Source organism: Seriola aureovittata, chromosome 3 (genome assembly GCF_021018895.1).
Source record: "Seriola aureovittata isolate HTS-2021-v1 ecotype China chromosome 3, ASM2101889v1, whole genome shotgun sequence".
NCBI classification, from domain to species: domain Eukaryota; kingdom Metazoa; phylum Chordata; class Actinopteri; order Carangiformes; family Carangidae; genus Seriola; species Seriola aureovittata.
Genome location: NC_079366.1, coordinates 19,757,420 through 19,776,098, shown reverse-complemented (window position 1 = coordinate 19,776,098; position 18,679 = coordinate 19,757,420). Strand labels below are relative to the sequence as shown.

The 18,679-nt window shown below is 39.7% G+C and overlaps 1 protein-coding gene across 1 annotated transcript in view; it reads left to right on the top strand.

Moving 5' to 3' along the window:
- The window catches only part of fbxo41 (F-box protein 41), a 48,477-nt gene extending 35,964 nt beyond the window's left edge, over nt 1-12,513 (top strand). The window contains exons 6-14 of the mRNA XM_056372228.1: nt 1,434-1,822; nt 4,965-5,203; nt 5,324-5,439; nt 5,829-5,981; nt 6,129-6,224; nt 6,351-6,469; nt 6,713-6,871; nt 7,150-7,265; nt 8,267-12,513. Of these exons, the coding sequence (XP_056228203.1) occupies nt 1,434-1,822; nt 4,965-5,203; nt 5,324-5,439; nt 5,829-5,981; nt 6,129-6,224; nt 6,351-6,469; nt 6,713-6,871; nt 7,150-7,265; nt 8,267-8,329 (1,450 nt within the window). The 3' untranslated portion in view covers nt 8,330-12,513. The remainder of the gene's footprint in view (nt 1-1,433; nt 1,823-4,964; nt 5,204-5,323; nt 5,440-5,828; nt 5,982-6,128; nt 6,225-6,350; nt 6,470-6,712; nt 6,872-7,149; nt 7,266-8,266) is intronic.
- Nucleotides 12,514-18,679: the final 6,166 nt, after the last annotated feature.

Below are 18,679 nucleotides of genomic sequence, written 5' to 3'. Positions count from 1 at the left end.
GAGTACTGAGAAGGAAGGAAGAGAAGAAGACAGAAAGAAAAATGCCCTACTTTTTGAGAGGCTGATATTTGTAACTGCTCATTACTTGTGTTGGCTAGGAGGTTATTTTAAGTACCGCCACAGTACGTATGTACAAAAGCTGCCCTCATTCTACAATAAATCCTCTGAAATGCAGCTGTTCATTATCAGCCGTACAGTAATGTACCTATTTGTGGTTAATTTTGGTTTTAGACGTGGTTCACTGCATCCACTTTTGCTAAACTAAATGCCAACACAGCTGTTTTCCTCAGTGGAGAGGATGTTACACCGTTTAGAAACGACTGAAGTCTTTACTGACTGAAGAATCAAAGGAACAGGTCACCTAAGGATTCAGAGCAAGTGTTAAGGAGAAGCACCTCTGCATATCTCTGCCTAATTATAAAGTATTCTGAAGTCTGAAAACAAGATCATTAAAAATCAGAATGAGACAAAATACAAATATCTGGTTGTCGGTACAGTGTTGATTGTTCTGTCTTTGTATTAGATTATATTAGCAATAAAAAGGTCAGAATGGTTGCAACAGTGATTGAGATCCAAAATATAGATTATTGATGGCACAGGATGATCTTCAAGAGGTTGTGCATTAATACTTATATACTTATATACTTATACTTTTCTATATTAAAAGTAGCACCAATAGACCACAACTGCTGGATTGTGATTTTGTGAAAGCAAACTCCATGATAGTGCATCATGAACAGATTTAAGGAATAGTTCTGTATTTTGGGAAATACATACAAACACATATTCGTTTTTTTGCAGAGTGACATGAGAAGATCTGTACCGTTCTGTAGGAAGCTACAGCCAACAGCCTGTTAGCTTAGCTTAGCATAAAGACCAATAACAGAAGGAAGTAGTTAGCCTAGCTCTGTCTGAAGATAACAAAATCTTCTTTCCATCATCATTCGGTTTTTATTTAGTTTTTTATTTTATTTTACTGTTTTTAAATCATCTTTAAGTGTCCTTTTATATATTTTTTTTTATATCTTGTCTTAATGCCTTTAATGCCTTATGTAAAGCACTTTGAATTGTCTTGTTGTTGACTGTGCTATATAAATAAACCTGCTCGCCTTGTTTCTAAAGCTCAGTAATTAACATGCAATACCTTGTGAGATTAAACTGTGAAAAAGAAAGAAGAGAAGAAGAAAGAGTATAAAATAACTGGCTTCTGTCTGTAACTTCATATTTAATGTAAAGACATAAGAATAGTATTGATCTCCTGTAACTCTCTGCAAGAAAAGTGAATAAGCTTTTCCCAAATTGTGAAACTATTGATGATCATCTTCCTTCTTGATGTGGAATGGACCATCCATTTATAAGATGTGTTATCCTGTCAAAAAAAAAGAAATCATTCAATCATCGTTTATACTGCCCTTCCCTCTCTTTTGCTGCAGAGCATCAGGGCGGATCAAGTCCGTCTCACAGGGATCTGGAGGTTATGACAGTGACAGCGTCGAGATGCATCCCATGGAGGACTGTCCCGAGGCTCAGTACTATCACATGCAGTGCCGGCTGGGTGAGGGGGGTTACGAGCGCTCTCCTGGATGTGGCGGCGGTGGCTCGAGAAACTGGGGTCTCCGTAAACAGGCTATCCAAAACTGGCAGCGACGACCTTACAGGAACAGCACTGAGGGCGAGGAGGGAGACGTGTCGGACGTGGGCTCCCGGACCACCGAGTCTGAAGTGGAGATGTGGGAACAAGAGAGGAGAGCTGTGGCTGAAGTCCAGCAGTCTGCTGCGCCCTATCCTCACCACGGCAGGGCAGGTTACCGCCCTAACACAGGTAAGAGCTCTCTGTAAAAGTGATTCAGAGCAGTAGAGCTGGTTATTCTTAGAAATCCAGGTATTGCACCTCTGCACCAGTCTCACATTCAGGCAGTAGCTCAGACACACGGGAGCCAGGATTCACTGAATAAAGGCCTTAAAATGACTCCCATAAGAGCAGGGACTGATGTGGATCTAGGTCAGGTTGAATTTGAGGCGCTGTAATGTTACAGGAGCTGTGTCACTGATCAAAGATCATTCCTCAAATAGTGTGGACCAGACATGAGCATATATGGTAAACTTGGAGGGAAGAGGTCCCAGAACTGCAGCTGTGTGTAGAAACAACAATATAAACACTACAAATGTTGATAATCTATTATTTTTCTGAGGAATTTTTCCTTCACCAAAAAATGAGTCACAGGATCGAAGGTGTTGTAAAGTGTTTGGCTGTGTACAGTAACTTACAGCCTTATATGAGACCAGTAACCAGTCAACATTTTTAAAGCATCAGTATAAACCTTGTATTTATTTATTCATTCAGTTTGGCATTAAAATCTCAACACAAAATACCAATCCCTTGGATGTTGGCCTTCCTTGTTTCTTCCCAGTTACTCAATTTGATGGTGTAGTTATTATTTATTATCATGTGAAGGCCACAAAATGTGGCTAAAAGCCCGGGAAACACCAGATACGTAATGTTGGACCTTGAGATGATAATTACTTCAAATTGCTTTTTCCATGGCCGAGAATGAATCTTCAAACTCAGTTTGTTTTGGGGATTGTGTGACAAATGATAATGTTAATGAGATTTATTCAAAGTGCAAAAGAAGATGTCTAAATATAGTTTGAATTTAGTATTTTTGAGACTGAAAAAAAACTGTTGTTTCTCTATTCTTAACCATAGCTTGATGTTTGTTTTATACAGGAGCGCCTTTACTCTATGTGTTTGTGCTGTGTTATTGATTTTGTAAACACAGTTTAGGGCCTTAGCGATTACAGTTGTGATATAACCAGCTGAAGTCCTTTTTTTCATGAGGTGTTTTGTTTTGTTTACCACCAGTATGTTATGTCAGTTATAGTTGGTGTGTAAACCCAGTCATACATTGCAATGAGTCCTATACGCTCTCTGTTCTGCGTGTCTGTCTTTGGTAGACATTGAACATATTTGTATTTGGGAGAACACTATTTGTCTGTTGTACGGTCTCAGTTTCTCCTCTCTTACTAAGCTGTGCAATCTACAAACTGAGCCAAGTCAGACAGCCACTCTGCCCGCACATTTCTTCAGATCCACCACAGATTGTACATCTCTCTGTTAACTTCATGCCCCTGCCAAGATCCTTAAACTCACTGCTGCTGCACTCCATTTTTCTCCACCTGCTGTTCTTCTAAATACCAGGAGGACCAAGGCACTCTGGGAGGGTGCAAAACTGGGCCAGAGCCCTATGACAAATTCGTATGAACTGCTATTACTGCCCCATTAGCTCAAAGATTTTTCTCACGTAACACTCAACATGTTACTGGCATTCCTCGACTCTGACGTAGTTGTCCTTATTGGAAGAGTCTCTGCCAGGTTTTATCAGATGGTATGTATCTACAAGCACACAGTTTTCTCTCTGCATGTAACACACTGCTTGGCTTTTTTAGTTCATTTTCCAGTCTTGAGCGTAGGTGGTGTGTGTGAGAGAGAAAAAGGAAGAGTGAGAGTGTAAGCATTGGTTCATAGCCCTGATGGTTTCGAGCAGACGCCTTCCAAGGCCAAAGATGAAATGAGTCATCTAGGAGCAATCTTGCTGGGAGGAATAATTCAGGCTTGGACTGGACACATGGCATGAGCCAGTAGATAGCAACAGACAGAATGAAAAGATGAAAAGAGGAGAAAAAAAATTATGTAATCTCATTTAGTGTCTTGTTGAAGGTTGGCGCCACCATGTGACTGAATATCTTTCAACATTGTTTGAATGGCATTTACCTGTCTTTGCTTTTGAAAATGGGCTTGTCTGCATTAGTAAAATACAGAAGTAAAATAAATGTGTCCAGGCATGAAGTTATTGAGTTAAATCCACCTGGCCTTTTTTAGAATGTACATTTACAACTTAAATGATCATGATCATAATAAAAACATAAATATACTTTACAATAAACAAACAGTGAAAACAAATTAAGCCAACAGTAAAACATTTAAAATATAAATAGCAAGAAAGAAATTGAGAAGAAAAAGTACTGGTCAATACCAAATCAATATGTGTATAATATGTGCGTCTGTGTGTTTACACTGTATATGTATGTGTATATGTATACACTGATTTATTAGGTACACCAGCTAAAACAAATGCAGTCTAATGCAACAGTCCTGCAATAAATCCTACGTTCATGAAGGTTATTATGTTCAGTTTTGCTAAAGCTGTTTTAGAGAGGTGTCGGTTCCTCTTAAAGATCGTTTTGCTTTGAGTTATACTGACAGATGTTTCTACTATTTGGCCAGCTCGTTTATGTCAATGAGGGTAGGCTACGTAACGGAAACACCTCCCTGTATGATGCAACACAGTTTAACAGCACCACAAACTCCATCCTCCCAAATGATCATAAAGTTGAATCTACGAGGTATAATCGTGAGGCCAGGACATGAAGAGCCTTAAAAGTAATGAGCAGGATTTTGAAATCAAATTCACCAGCAGTGAGGGTTAGGATATTAAAAGCCGAGTAAAATCTTCACGACCAATAATAAGGATTTCAGCTTGATACTGTAACACTCACAGGCTTCAGCCTTTTTCAATTGTGCTTCATTTTAACCTTTTACCCGCCACTGTTCCACCTGCAGGACACAAGCATTATGCTGAGCTTATAGCAATAAAAGTTACATTAAGGTATATTATATATTATTATTATATTAACAATTATGTTACATGATTATGAACCTTTAATATATCTGTTGTGTGTAATTGTGGTCATTATTAAGAAGAAACATGCTGTTGTAAAAATAACTAACAACTAAAACTCTCCCTACCTTTAAAGTAGTCTAGTCATCCAACAGTGTTATAAATACTTATATATATATATATAAATATCCAGATTCACTCCAACAATCAAAAACATTTTTCTTTTCATGTTAAGAATTCCACGTCCAAACAGTGTTTAAAAGATTCAGACTTTTCTTTCAACAGGCCGGTCGGAAGGGGTCTACAGCAAACCATGCCGTCATGAAAAGAGCCCGTCCAAATCCAACGAGGTGATCAGTCCGGAGATCCTGAAGATGCGCGCGGCTCTCTTCTGTATCTTCACCTACCTGGACACTAAAACCCTGCTGCGAGCCGCTGAGGTGTGCCGGGACTGGAAGTTTGTGGCTCGTCACCCAGCTGTGTGGACCAGAGTGCTCCTGGAGAACGCTCGCATCTCTTCCAAGGTGCACAGCGAACATTTAGATACTGTCGGAAGCATTATCAAACCTCGTGGCGCATTTAACTGTATCGTCTTTGCCGTGTGTTATGAAGGCTTTCACTCATCACCATGTTTTTTCTCTCAGTTCCTGAGCACGTTGTCTCAGTGGTGCACTCAGACCCACTCCCTCATCCTGCAAAACCTCAAACCCCGACAGCGAGGCAAGAAAGAAACCAAGGAGGACTACCTTAAAAGCACACGGTGAGACACACATGCAGTACAAACATGCATTGTGCATTATTTTGGCTTGAGAGGAATCCAGGAGGAGGAACATAAGCGATCCCATACTGATGTTTTCTTGTGCTGTTTGATTATGAGTGTGTGAAATATCAGTTTTCATTTCGTGGAAAGAAGTTGTGTAAGTGTTGTGTGAGTTTTAGCTGTTGTATGTTGTAGCTCTAAGCTGCTCTTAAACTGCTCAGACGGTGCATATACATTCTGCTTGCTGTGTATACTGCCACAGACATTTCAAAAACATTTCGTCCTGTGCTGTAAGTGTATGAAGTGCTGTTCTGAAAATGAGGAGAATCACTTCCTCTGCTCTGTCTTTGTCTTTTTCCTGTTGACCTTCACTTACATCTCCATCTAAGTGGCTGTCTGGAAGAGGGTCTGGAGGCGTTGTTGAAGGCCACAGGAAGCAACCTGCTGATACTGAAGATTTCACACTGCCCCAACCTGCTGACTGATCGCTCCCTCTGGCTGGCTAGCTGCTACTGCCGAGCTCTGCAGGCTGTAACCTACAGGTACAGCAGCACACGGTCTAATTGAATCATTTATCTACAGATTGATGTACCAAGCGACAACATTCTGCCCTGGATTTAATGCATTTCACTTATAGTATCCCACGTATGTATTAATAATGATACATTGCAATGTCTTTCATGTTCCAGGAGCGCCACAGACCCGGTTGGCCAAGAGGTGATCTGGGCCCTCGGAGCAGGTTGTAGAGACATCATCTCCCTACAAGTGGCGCCACTACACCCATGGTAATTTAACAGAGAAATATACAGTTATCGCTGCAACTCTGATCATAACTAAATGCTCTATGTGTTGTGATCACCACACTGTAGTAAAATCATTGGACGTGGCTTTTATTGTTTTGTCTCTTTCAGCCAACAACCTGCTCGTTTCAGTAACCGATGTCTGCAGACTATTGGAAGATGTTGGCCACACCTCCGGGCTCTCGGAGTGGGAGGGGCCGGATGTGGCATTCAGGGTTTGGCCTCACTGGGTAAATGTCCCTCGTAAAACAATCATTCACCATGTAGCTTTTTCTGCACCGGCAATTTCGTCAACAAGCGCAATGGCTTAAATGGTACACAGATGGTATCGCTATGTCAGAATACAACCCAAAAGAGTTTTATCTGTACCGAGCCTTTACGTGCTGTACCTTTGTTGTGTAGTACCTTGACACTATTCCATTTTGTCCCCCCTATCTCTTCCTCCTTTGATTTCCTTTTGACACCACCACCAGCGAGGAACTGCATGCGTCTGCAGGTGCTGGAGTTGGACCACGTGAGTGAAATCAACCAGGAGGTGGCAGCAGAGGTTTGCAGAGAGGGTCTGAAGGGTCTGGAGATGCTGGTTCTCACTTCCACACCAGTCACCCCGAAAGCCCTGCTCCACTTCAACAGTGAGTGTAAACACTCTGTTAGCGCTGACAATATTTTGTGTACTGTCGAAGGTGAGGGTGTTGGGTAGGCCACTAAAACGGTGTGGGTTATGTTTATATCTAGGCAGCTACGACTGTTATTGTTTTAAAAAATGTCAATTGCACGATTGTGCTGTCAAACTGTTGCTGGTCGTAATGACTTGAGGTCTGTTTTCCTATTTCCTGTTTCTGAACTTTTCACACCTTGTTGATGCTGAAAAATGATTAATGCTGCTTCAATCCTCCTTCCACTCATGCAGGTGTTTGCCGCAACCTGAAGTCCATCGTGGTTCAGATTGGTATAGAAGACTACTTTGAGGACCCCAACAGTCCTGAAGCCAGAAAACTGTTTGATGAGATGGTTAACAAGCTGCAGGTAACAGCACTTGTGTCTCAGATTTGCGTTGTATCAAATTTGTTATTAATCAAATTATATAGAGCCAAAAGATTTGGGGTAAACCATGGGCCTTCGGTGGGCATCTGGGGCCTGGTAGGTAATCCAGCCATACACTCACATTCTTTTACTGCATAACTGCTCTTCCATCCATCCCTGTAGAGCAGTGTTGACTGTGTGACAGTAATGGCAAACAGGGAGGTTATCTCTGTTAATGGAGGTCTGCACTCTGTTAAACATCTTGTGAACCAACACGTCCTTGGAGTTTTGCACCACTATATTTACATGACTAACAGTTAAGCTAATAGTTGTTTGGGGGATGAGATGTGTCTATTTTTATTGCAACTACACACCATTTAAACCATGACTCAATCCTTGAAGTCCCAGTGATGGCTGGTTGTGGTTGTGCTGTTGCTAACTTACTCAGTGAGTGAGAGGCTCACTGTAAGAGGCTCAGGTCATTCTTATAGCTGACCACACACAAACAGAAACAAAAAAAAAGGCTGTGAAATCCCAGGTTTTATTTATGCTTTGTTTTTATGAGTCAGTTTACAGTGTGTTCTCCTTGGATATTACACTCAAGATGGTGGGATTGCTCATAGCAGTTAGGTAACCTCTCTGAAAACTGCAAAGAGCTATAATTTATTTTTATCTATCCCTTTTCAAGTTTGCTGTGAAAAGGAAGCCTGAGCTCGCCTCTCATGTTTAATCATCTCTTATTTTTTTAAGCAAGTTCTGAAGAGGTGAATCTCATGAAGCGAGACAGTCATCCTTAACCTGCTGCACCTCAGTACTGTAGTTTGTGTTACAGCTTCCTGTCATATATCACTCATTGTACACACTTACTGCAAATGGAAGAAAATATAAAAGCATGAAGACATAGACGGGGTGGAAATAGAAGTGGCCTTCAGGTGAAAAAAATCACACACAGGTTGCTTTTTATGAAATGAGATTCAGGCATTCCTTCCTTCCTTTTCTTTCAGGCTCTGAAGAAGAGACCTGGCTTCTCCAAAATCCTCCATGTGAAAGCAGACAGTCTCTGCTAACATCTTTTGTGCAGATTCTTCAAGTCTTGGAGAGGTGCCATCTTGGCTCCAGTCAATCAAAAAGACCCAGCTGTTTTGAGCCCACTCTTTGGGGTTGAATGCGTCTGCAGCACCGACAGAAAAAACTGAAGTTTGCCACAATGAACCAGGACTGAGGCTCAATACTGCATACTCCACAAGTACAAACAGAAAAACTCATTTACTATTCCAGTGGGGGAATGCCAGTAAGGAGGCTTATTTGGACTAACAGTGGCACTATATATGAGATTAAGGGCCTGTTTTAAACTTTACAGACTCAAATAACCCAACAAAATGTAAGATCCTTCTTTCTCAGTCGTGTTTTGCTTTCCCCATAATATCGTCGCACAGAACCTGACCCCTTTCTTGAAACGCCTGGGGCCAGGTGACAGCGCTGTATTTAACTGTCTGCATCTACATAATGCTTGATGTAAAAAACGTGAAACTACCTTCAGCCTGGGGGCAGGAGCACATTATACAGCATACATACTTCTCACAGAGAAGAACATTGAATGGTGGCAGGTTTAAGAAAATGTAGAAAAATGAATTCCCTCAAGAGATCTTGACTTTTCTTCAGGGGTAAGAGTCTTGAAACAGGAGCTTTATGTTTGCGTGTGCGCGGATGAGTGAATGCATAAATAGACTAGCCGAGAAGAGAATAAAAGGTTTTCATCCAGCCTGCCCTGCACTACTGTATGTTGAAACCGGACAATGGACAACGTTCAGCACTTACTGCTTCCACCTATAACAGAAACATGCTGCACCAGCTCCACGCGCGGCGGAGGACAGCCTCCCTGTGACACACAGACCTTGACAGTCTTCTAGCCACTGCATGGCAACGATGCATTTTGCCTCTTTTACCATCTTCTGCTTCCTCGTGTGAACAGGATCATGTCACAAACCTGGACTCAGTGTTTTTTTCATCATTGTAGAATAGATCTGTTTTCTGAGAGAACAGGACGCACAATATGATGATGCTCTTCAATAAGTGTGGAAGATGATCCATAATGCATTTCTCTCAAAAACTGGTGCCATTTGGAACGGTGTCTGTCCTCAACACAGTGAGCGTTTTCTCCAATGTGCCATTAATGAGGGTAGAGGGACCAGCTAGGGCAGATGTTGTAAGGAAGATGAGTGCAAGCAGCTCTAATTACGCATAAGGGTGTTGTGTTTCGTGTGGAACGCGGTCTCCAGGTGTAATCCGTTATTATAATGTTTATATATCATGAACGTTTCATACTTTACCATACTAAACAGTGCCATTCCTAGTCACAGGGCTTGTTGTGGCGGAGCCCTTGTACAATCCTTATTTATAATCATCAGCTGATATCCTCTGGCTCCCTCTGCTGGTGTTTTCAGGCAGTTACACAGCCGACAGCCAGCTGGTGTGATGTTACACTTGTACCCTTTGCAGCATGGAACAACTTTGCTATTTTGGAGATCTCAGAACCAAGAGATCAAGTCTCCAGTGTCACCTTGATAATTGGCACAATTCTAGGTTACAGTTCAGTTTAGTGTACGACGCAGAAATTCTCAAGAAGTATGAGTAGCAATACTTACAGTGGTGACACTGAGTGTACACTCCTAAAAGATCATTTAAAAGGGAGCCCTGCCAATTTTACACACCATAATCATTTTTAAAAGTGGTGAGGGGGACCACTCAGCCTGCCAAAAAGGTCTTCTGTAGCTCAGGAGCTTTGTCAAGTCTGAGAAAATTATCCTGATGATTTAATCAGGGCTGTCTAAGCTTGGAGATTCTAAATTTAAAACCTACACTACAAAGGCAGGGAGGGTCAAATAAAAAAAAAAAAAGTTTAAAAGGAGGGATAGGATCGAGTGTCTTCTGAGGTTGAACCATACTATGGACCAAAAGTCAGGATATGTCTTCTACTGCTGCATTGGTTTTTTAAATCTATCTCTCTAGCAAGTCCCCCAACTTTACGAAAGTGCAATACTAAATCGCTGGAGTGCTCCTTTAAACAGCGCTCCTATCAGACGCTTACAATCACTTTGATTTTACGAAATCGTGCACACAGTTTTGAAACAGGTTTGAAAATGATACACACATCAGGGACAATGTCACGTCTCTTACATTGCGACACGTGAGGTTGCGTAACAAGTTGTTCATTCAACCTTGCACACCTCATTTGTCTATACAGCAGATCTGAACGTTCATGGGCAGAGTGTGCAACAGAAGATGCTGAGCAGGGGACTCGCTGATGAGGAGAGCTGTCAGCTGCTGTTTTTGGTCTCTGCTTCATAGTCAATAATGTTTATGAGGACTTGTGTAGCTGCGTAGTGTACTAATGATGTTCCAGGTTAATATGTAAGAACAGTTGTGGATGTCCATTTCTTCATGTTCTTCCAGTACTGCATATTATTATCCTACACTGGCTCTGATTATCTGCTTGGTTTCACTGAGGGGAAAAGGTTTGTGGGGGAAGGTGTAAAAACGTTTCAGACACAATAGAGAAAACACAAAAAGCACTTGTTGATTTTGAGTTTTAGACAATCCTGCCTTCGCTATCAGCTACTCTGTATATAACGTTTGTAAAAAACAAAAAAAACATGAACAAAAACAAGAAAAAAAAAAGGACCAACATTTGATGTTCTATAATATTAAGGTCATAAATATGAGTGGAACAAGTTGAAGTTTACAGGTCTTCATTCTGTAAGCATTTTCTCTCCAAAGTTGAATGAAAGATAAACATAGAGAATTATATTATGTATAACAGTAGTGTTGAAATTGCAGTTGTGTATTAGATACTTTATATTAAATGTGCATCAGAGTCATATAGAGATGGAAATTATTTAAGAAGAGGATAAAGATGATAATTCAGCTATTTATTTCTATAAAAAAAAGAGCGATGTGTATAATGTTGGCATGTTTGTGTTCAAGCATCAATCATTAAGTTGCCTTCTTAACTGTTCTGCTACTGTGGCAAGAAAAATTATTAGATGTTTAAAGAGCTTTGATTGCCTGCAGGTTAATAACGTTTCTCTTTATTTGATCCAGTCTGTTGTTGCACTAGTGAGAAAAAAAAATATTTCAGATGTTTATTATAAGAGTGTTGTTTTTAATGTTCCGCTATTTCTCAGTATTTGACAAAATATGATGCACTTTTTTTCCTGAACACTTTTATCGGCCCGTTGGTCATCGGTTTAGTCAGAAAGGAAACTGCTGTCTGTCAGCGGGACGCCTGGTGGCGTCTTCTGGTGTAGTGCGAAAAAACAAACTGTTCACTTGCACGTTGGCTTTCGTGGGAGGAAGGTTTTGGAAACACAGCGATAACATATGAACTTCTATAAGTGAAGAGACATACAGTTAGCCTCTTTTCTCTTACACCATCTCTCATGTCTCATTGGTTGGGAAGTTACAAAGATGGAAACTGATTCAACTACATGCAAGTGCTTTTTAGGTTCATAGCCAATATGACCTTATTCTCACCTTTGTATTTGTTACTGTCTTTGTTTTGTTTTTGCATTATTTTGCTGTAGATTCCATGCTCATACCAACAGTACGTTTGCTCTCTTGTGAAAATGGACCTGCTGAACACGTTACAGAGCCCGTGTGCTCTGAAACTGCAGACTAGAGGTGCCAAGTACGCCTGAATATTTGTTTTGGCTTGCCATTCTCTGCCTCTCCAAATGACAACGTGACTCATTTCTAATTTATTTTATTGATTCAGAGTCTGAAGCATCACCTGTGAACCAAGGTGCTTCCTCATTCACATGTATATTTCATGATTTAATTTTTTAAATCAAGTTTTAGTCCTCCTTTGTTGCAGTGACGCCAATTCATCATACTGTGCAATTGAAAGACAGTGTCTGAGTGATCATGTACCTCTCTGTACATATTTTATGTATGAATGATTGTACTCATGCCCATTCATCTGAATAGTATTTTACACATTACCTCAACACTTATCTGGGCAATTAAGTGTGCAGTTTGTCTTTGTAATTTTTCATTTTTGACTACCATCGACAAATATGCCAATTGATCTGTGAACTTCATCCTTGTTACTACGACAAAATGGATTTTGTTGCTGAAAAAAAAAACTCTCCCAAAAGATGATCAGCCTTCTACGATGACTGCAATAGATGGAAATGTTTTACAACTCATTTTCACTCATTTGTTGTCATAAATAAAATTGCTTTAAATTGTATTTGCTCATATTTTTCATGTACTTTAAGAAATCTGTTTGAATAAGAACCTGGCTCATAATTACAAGGTCAATTTCATTGTGTGATCTAATTTCTTTGGAGGGAAGTAGTTCCAGCGAAAACTATTCACACTGAGGTCTGCGGATTATCCGCAGTAACAGGGAACACTGTTGTCATGAAAGACACGTTACGGTCCATTTTTTGAATATAATTTTTCAGTGCTGTTAGTACTTTTTACTTATCATCCCATTACACAATGCTGACATGAAAGAAGTCAAAAAACATCAAACACTGAGAAAGGAAGCCTTGCACACTTGAAATGAATGAAAATATTCATAAAGCTGACAATGAATTCACCTCCACTGTAATTGGGGCTGCAGCAGAAACCTTAGTGGAAGATACATAAAACATAAGCCCCAAATTATCTATGTGACAGATAACAGAAACCTAAAGTTGGAACCACAGACTTTCTCTCATAGACTCTGTGAATTATTACCAATTATTATTATATAATTATTACCACTCACTTCGTGCAAGTTGCTTAGCAATGGACAGCTAAAAACAAAGTTAGCACCTAATGGCAGCTGGTAAAAATGGTCAGACATGTAGCAACATGCTCAGGAGTTGGTGGAGAGTTGATGTGCCACATCATGGCTAATAATTAATTAATGCAGCTTTAAAAACACGTTATTCATTGCGGAAGAAAATCTAAAATTAACGGTGATGTGTGTAGATGTAGTGTGGACCTATTTCCTAAACTGATTCAAATCATAACTTCCTGGTTGTTGGCGCTATTACTTATGTCTCAGTATCCTTTTTTTAAATATCTGTTTTTGAAGACAGCCTTCAGTGTACCGCAAGTTTCAGTCTCAGCTGAGAGGAAATAACAGTAATGGCAGATGCAGTGTTGTGAAGCATGAAGCAGGTGTGGTCATTGAGATGCTTGTGGTTTGTTTTGGATACCAGAGCGCATGGTTTCACGTCTTATTGACAATAATGATGAAATTAAGCCACCAGCGCCACAAAGGTTATGTAGGCCCATATAACCTTTAAACAGCTGGTTAACTCAAATTGCAAAAATAAATATTTTTCCACTTTTCTACTCATGGAGCCGTGCTGATATCGTTGGTTTTATTTGGCCAGATTTCAAAAAATTTGCCCAAATAGTATTGAAGTAAAGATCCTTATTTTCTTTTATTTTCCTCTTCCTTTCTTCACCTACCTCACTTCCTTTCCTTTCCTTATCACTGATTGGCTCTTGTTTTCCCACCCTCCACCCCTCATTTACCTGATAGAGTTCACCTGGGCACTATAAGATTATTTAAGTGTTCATTCATTCATTTTTCACTTTCACATGGGGCGGCAGTTTCTGGGAGGAAGTTTGTTACTCTTTGGTTCCTATAATTTGTTTTTTAGTCTCAAAGAACCTTCTTCATCCTTATTTCTTTAATTTGCACGTAATGAGACAATTTTGATTTGATGTGCTAATTTTAATCTTTATTCTTTATTATCCTTTCAGAACCTGCAGCCCATGTGTGTGTGTTCCTTCTTTTCATGTTCAATAATCTGAGAATAAAACCTTTTGTGGGATTGGATATATGTTTAATGGCTTTCGTTTATTCATCCTGCATCCTGACCCGATGCCCATCGTGATAGTGAATCAATTCTGAACCTCCTACTTAACAAATACCAGCAAATGAATAAATATGTGGAATTTTCATTGGTGGTTCTCTTTTTAAATGATGTTTTAAAGAGCTGGTAAAAGGCAAACGGCAACAGAAATACTGTGCTGTTTACTTTGGATAGTCCAGTTTTCATTGGAACAATTTTATACTTAAAAAAAGGCTGTGTGTAACTTTAGATCATGATAAATAAGAACTAATCATGAACATGTGTATAGAAAGAATTTTTTTAGTTTATCAAAGGCTTATGATATAAGTTATAACTTAAGTTAGTTATGTCACTTGTAAACTGTATGTGTTTACCTCTGGTTATTAATGTATTTGTGGGTGCAACTTTTTTTTTTCCACCTGAAATCACCATCAAGACCTGATTTTTTTTTTTTTTTTTTTTAAAGGGGACTTGCTTAAAAACAGTTTCCCAATGTAATGAGCTGTCTGTTTGACCACAGCAGCTAAACTGACGCCTTTACCTTCTGGTGACAGCTGAACGGTTAAGTCCTCTGCCTCTGCAGCCTCAAATGTTCTCCTGCTGGACCGGGACTCCTGCCAGAACTTTGTCCCTGTGTTTCCCTCTCTGCTCTCCAACTGTCTGAATGTAGGAGGAGGGTGAGTACACTGCCCACAGAAAACAAGCTTTCAGCTGTAAAGCCTCGTACACAGACTCAACACTGTACAACAATCCCCCTAGCCCATAACTTTCTCAATGAAACAACTGAATGTGTTTAATTTGAAAAGGCTCATTCAGTGATTTAAAAAAACAAAACAAAAAGAAACTCACCTTTTACCTTTTTGTTTTGGTTTTATAGCTCACACATTTACTGTGCAACCCCATTTTCAGCAGCATTTTTCAGACGGATATTTTTAGGAAAAGAAGCTCTGGTAATTGCTGTGTAACAATAATGCAACCCAGCACCAAATGCCAAATTTAGCCAAGTATCTGGTAAAAAGAGAAACATAGCAGCTTAAGGCCTAGATATTTTTTTAATCAACTGTTAGAGGAAAGAAATACAGATGTAAAAGAAGACTAAATGTTGTTTTTACACACACCAGGTGGCCAGAAACACAACCCCAAATGAATGTTGCTCTGTGTCTGCTGGATTTTTAATTGTCCAATATGTTATGCATAACAACTTGATAAGGGGCTATTTTATCAGTACTGTGTTTTCTCAAGTCAAGTGTCCAAAAATATTTAAGTCCAGTGAGAAATGCAGTCAATGATTGTTAACTTCGTCCTGGCCCAGCTGTGTTCATGACTTTAATCAGAGCTCAGGGGGGAAACCGTCACATTCTGCTTCGCTGTTCCCCTCGGCCCTCGTCTCCAGCCCCCTGTCCTCCAACCCCTCTACCGTTCTCCACCCGTCCACCAGATGTCCCCGGACTGTTTTTCCTGTCTACAATACTACTCGCTCACCTGTTCCACATTTGCAGTCACCTGAGTTTCCTTCCCAAGTCACACCCCCTAATCCTAGATCACACTCATCATCCCTCATCACCAAAGCCTGTATTTAAACCTGCCGTTTTCACCGGTTCCTTGTTGGTTCATGTGCTTTTGTTTCCTTGTGTTTTCCTGCATGGCAACTACTTTTAGAGTTTTGTTACCTGTTCCTGCTTGTTTGCCTGCCTGCTCATCGACCCAGCAGCCTTCTTGCTCATCCGTCATTCTTTTCATTAGAAGTTCCTTCACTTCATCAGCCCACCTTTTGAGGCTGTGTCTGGGTCCTCCCTGCCAGTGCTGATACCAGAAATCCTGACATTAATGAGGCCCAGCTGTGTTCATGTCTTTAATCAGAGCTCAGGGGGGAACTCTGTTTAGCCATGTTGTGGCCAGTTTCTGCTAATCTACCAAGAAATGTAACATGAGCTCTGATTGGATGTAGCCGTTGGCGGGCTCTTCTGTTTCTGTGTCCTTGACACTTTGAGGTGTCAAAGGAGATAAGTGGTTACCACAATTTGCTACAACAAGCCTCTGGAGAGCACATAAATCATAAGACTTGGTCAGTAGAAAAATAAAAGGGGAAGTCTTTAAAAAATTCTTTAAGAACTGTTGATAAATATATATTTTCCAACTATTTGTTTTAACATTCATCTATGAAGATCCTCAGTCACCTTGGTCATTGTGGTGCAAATAAAGGCAGTTGTCTTTAGTAAGACAACTGTAAGGTGTATATAATCTGATCTCTTTAGTGCCCCTCTTGTTTTATTGTCCAGCTAAATGTCATTTATTTTATTTGCTTTATCATTTTCAAAACACTGTGGAGTCTCCATGAAAACTTTTTTTTTTTTTTTCTGACAAAGAATATTGACTTTTGACTTGTGAGGACAAAGAAATACTTAACAGTTGTTCTCTTACATTTTCTTTCAGGTCGTGCACACCCACACAAGTGTTTTCACTTATGGTTGATTAGACCTCTGCTCATACTGAAAGTGGGCTGAGCTTTGCATGGACGTTTAATTCTGTAGTGATTTAAACACAGCTTAACGTGACCAACGTGCTTTACAAAAGATGGTAAAATATAAAGTAGAACTAAAAATACCAACACATCAGTGATTACAACAGAAAAACCAAAGACTAATACAGAATTTAAATGTCTTTAAATGTGTCGAAATGTCATAAAAATGCATCTTTAACTAAATGAAATAAGAGATTGAGGGGGCATGTTTAATTTCTAACGGTAACTGGTTTCACAATTGAGAAGCAGCAAAGCTTTGTCATCCTTTAGTTTTAGTCATGACCATGGGACAAACAGATCCTTGTCAGATCTAAGAGGTCAAGAACATTTAGAGCCTTGGCAACAATTAGCAATGTCTGAAACTGGATTCTAAAATGAATAGAAAGCCAGTCGAGAAGCTGGAGATGATATGCTTGCATATTTTAGTGTAGTGAATATACAGTATGTATGAATGGATATACAGATTAGAATTTAGTGGTAAAAGGTCAAGTTCACTGTGACCTCACAAAATGTGTTTTTGGCCATAACTCAATAATTCATACACAAATTATGACTAAATGACTCAAAACAAAGGCTGTGTTTTATTAAGGAAGCGAATGTCAAAAAAGCTAAAAGACCAAAATGGAAATATTATGGAAACTATGTAACATTAGTTAGTTGAACTGTAACTTAAGGCTAAAGTTAGAAACTAGCTAACCCTAGCGTTCATCTGCAGATATTTTACACAATCTAAATCAGAAACTCTGAAGGTAAGAAAGTAAAGTGTTTAAGCTAGATAGCTACTGCTACTTTCATTTACCTACTGTCTTATTATTATTATTATTATTATTATTATTATTATTATTATTATTATATACAGTATAATGTACTGGGGATGGAGCCACTGATGGAGTGAGGCAGGCAGATGAGGCTGTCAGTTGATGTCAAAGTTTAGAAATGGTATGGTCCACTTTAGGGGTGTCTGAAATTGTATTACAATTATTCTTCCTGACATGCATATGGGAAATACATTGTAATATTTACAATTACAGGTAAGAAGGATATATAAATGTTTCAGCCCCCCCGAACTGTTGTTTTTACCTATATTGGGTGGGGCCCAAGTCTTAATAAGGGGGGGGTCATACCCTCCCAATCCCCTCCGTAATTCGAATTGTATTGGCTGCAGCAAATGCGTTGTTAGTCTTCCCAGGATTCACATAACTTCAGGAAAAAAAATGCTGTTTTAAAAAACCCTTTTTTAAATTCTTACAATTTCCTTTCCCAGCTGCCTCAGGACCCCTCCACCCCTCACGGACCTCAATGCTGACAGCCAGGCAGTGAAAAACAAAAGAGCTGTGCTGCAGCTCAAACAGAGGAGTGGTGCTGTCTGCTGTGGAAGAGGGGAGTTTTGGACATGTGTCAGATCATCTCGAATTACTGTAGATACCAATGAGATTGCTGTTACATGTTGGGGGCCAGGATTCATGAATGATGTGATCCACTTTATGGTGCTTTATAAATTTAAAACCATTTGGCGCTACATGAGGCTGAGTTTTATATTCAAATTTGTCTTGTGGACTGTACAGTGAAGCACTGGAGGACAGAGAAACTAAAACATGCTCATTTTGTTTGGTAATTGTAGGAAAATATTGGACATTTGAAGAAAATTGAATTGTTTTTTTTCCTTTATTTTGCTGTTAGCCCATGAAAAGAAATGAGAATTCTTGATTTCTTCTTCATCCCACTTAATAGGAGGAAGCTATTGAGAAAATAGAAAGACACGTCGTATAACTGTGAAATAAGTTGCTAATAAGTGGGGAGGAAGTGCAGCATTTTACACTGATATCCCTGTTTTTCTGTTGCTAATTAAAACTTTCCCAGTTCTTTTCAGCGTCTGATCGTGTTTGTCACTGATGAAGAGGATTAACACTGTTGTCCAACAGAAGTGAGGACTGGGTTGAGGTCTGTTCTAACACCATCTGTCACTTTGGCATGGCATTGCAGCTTTGGAGCCTTTTCTTTTCTTTCCATGTGCACTCACTTTCTGTCTTTCTCCC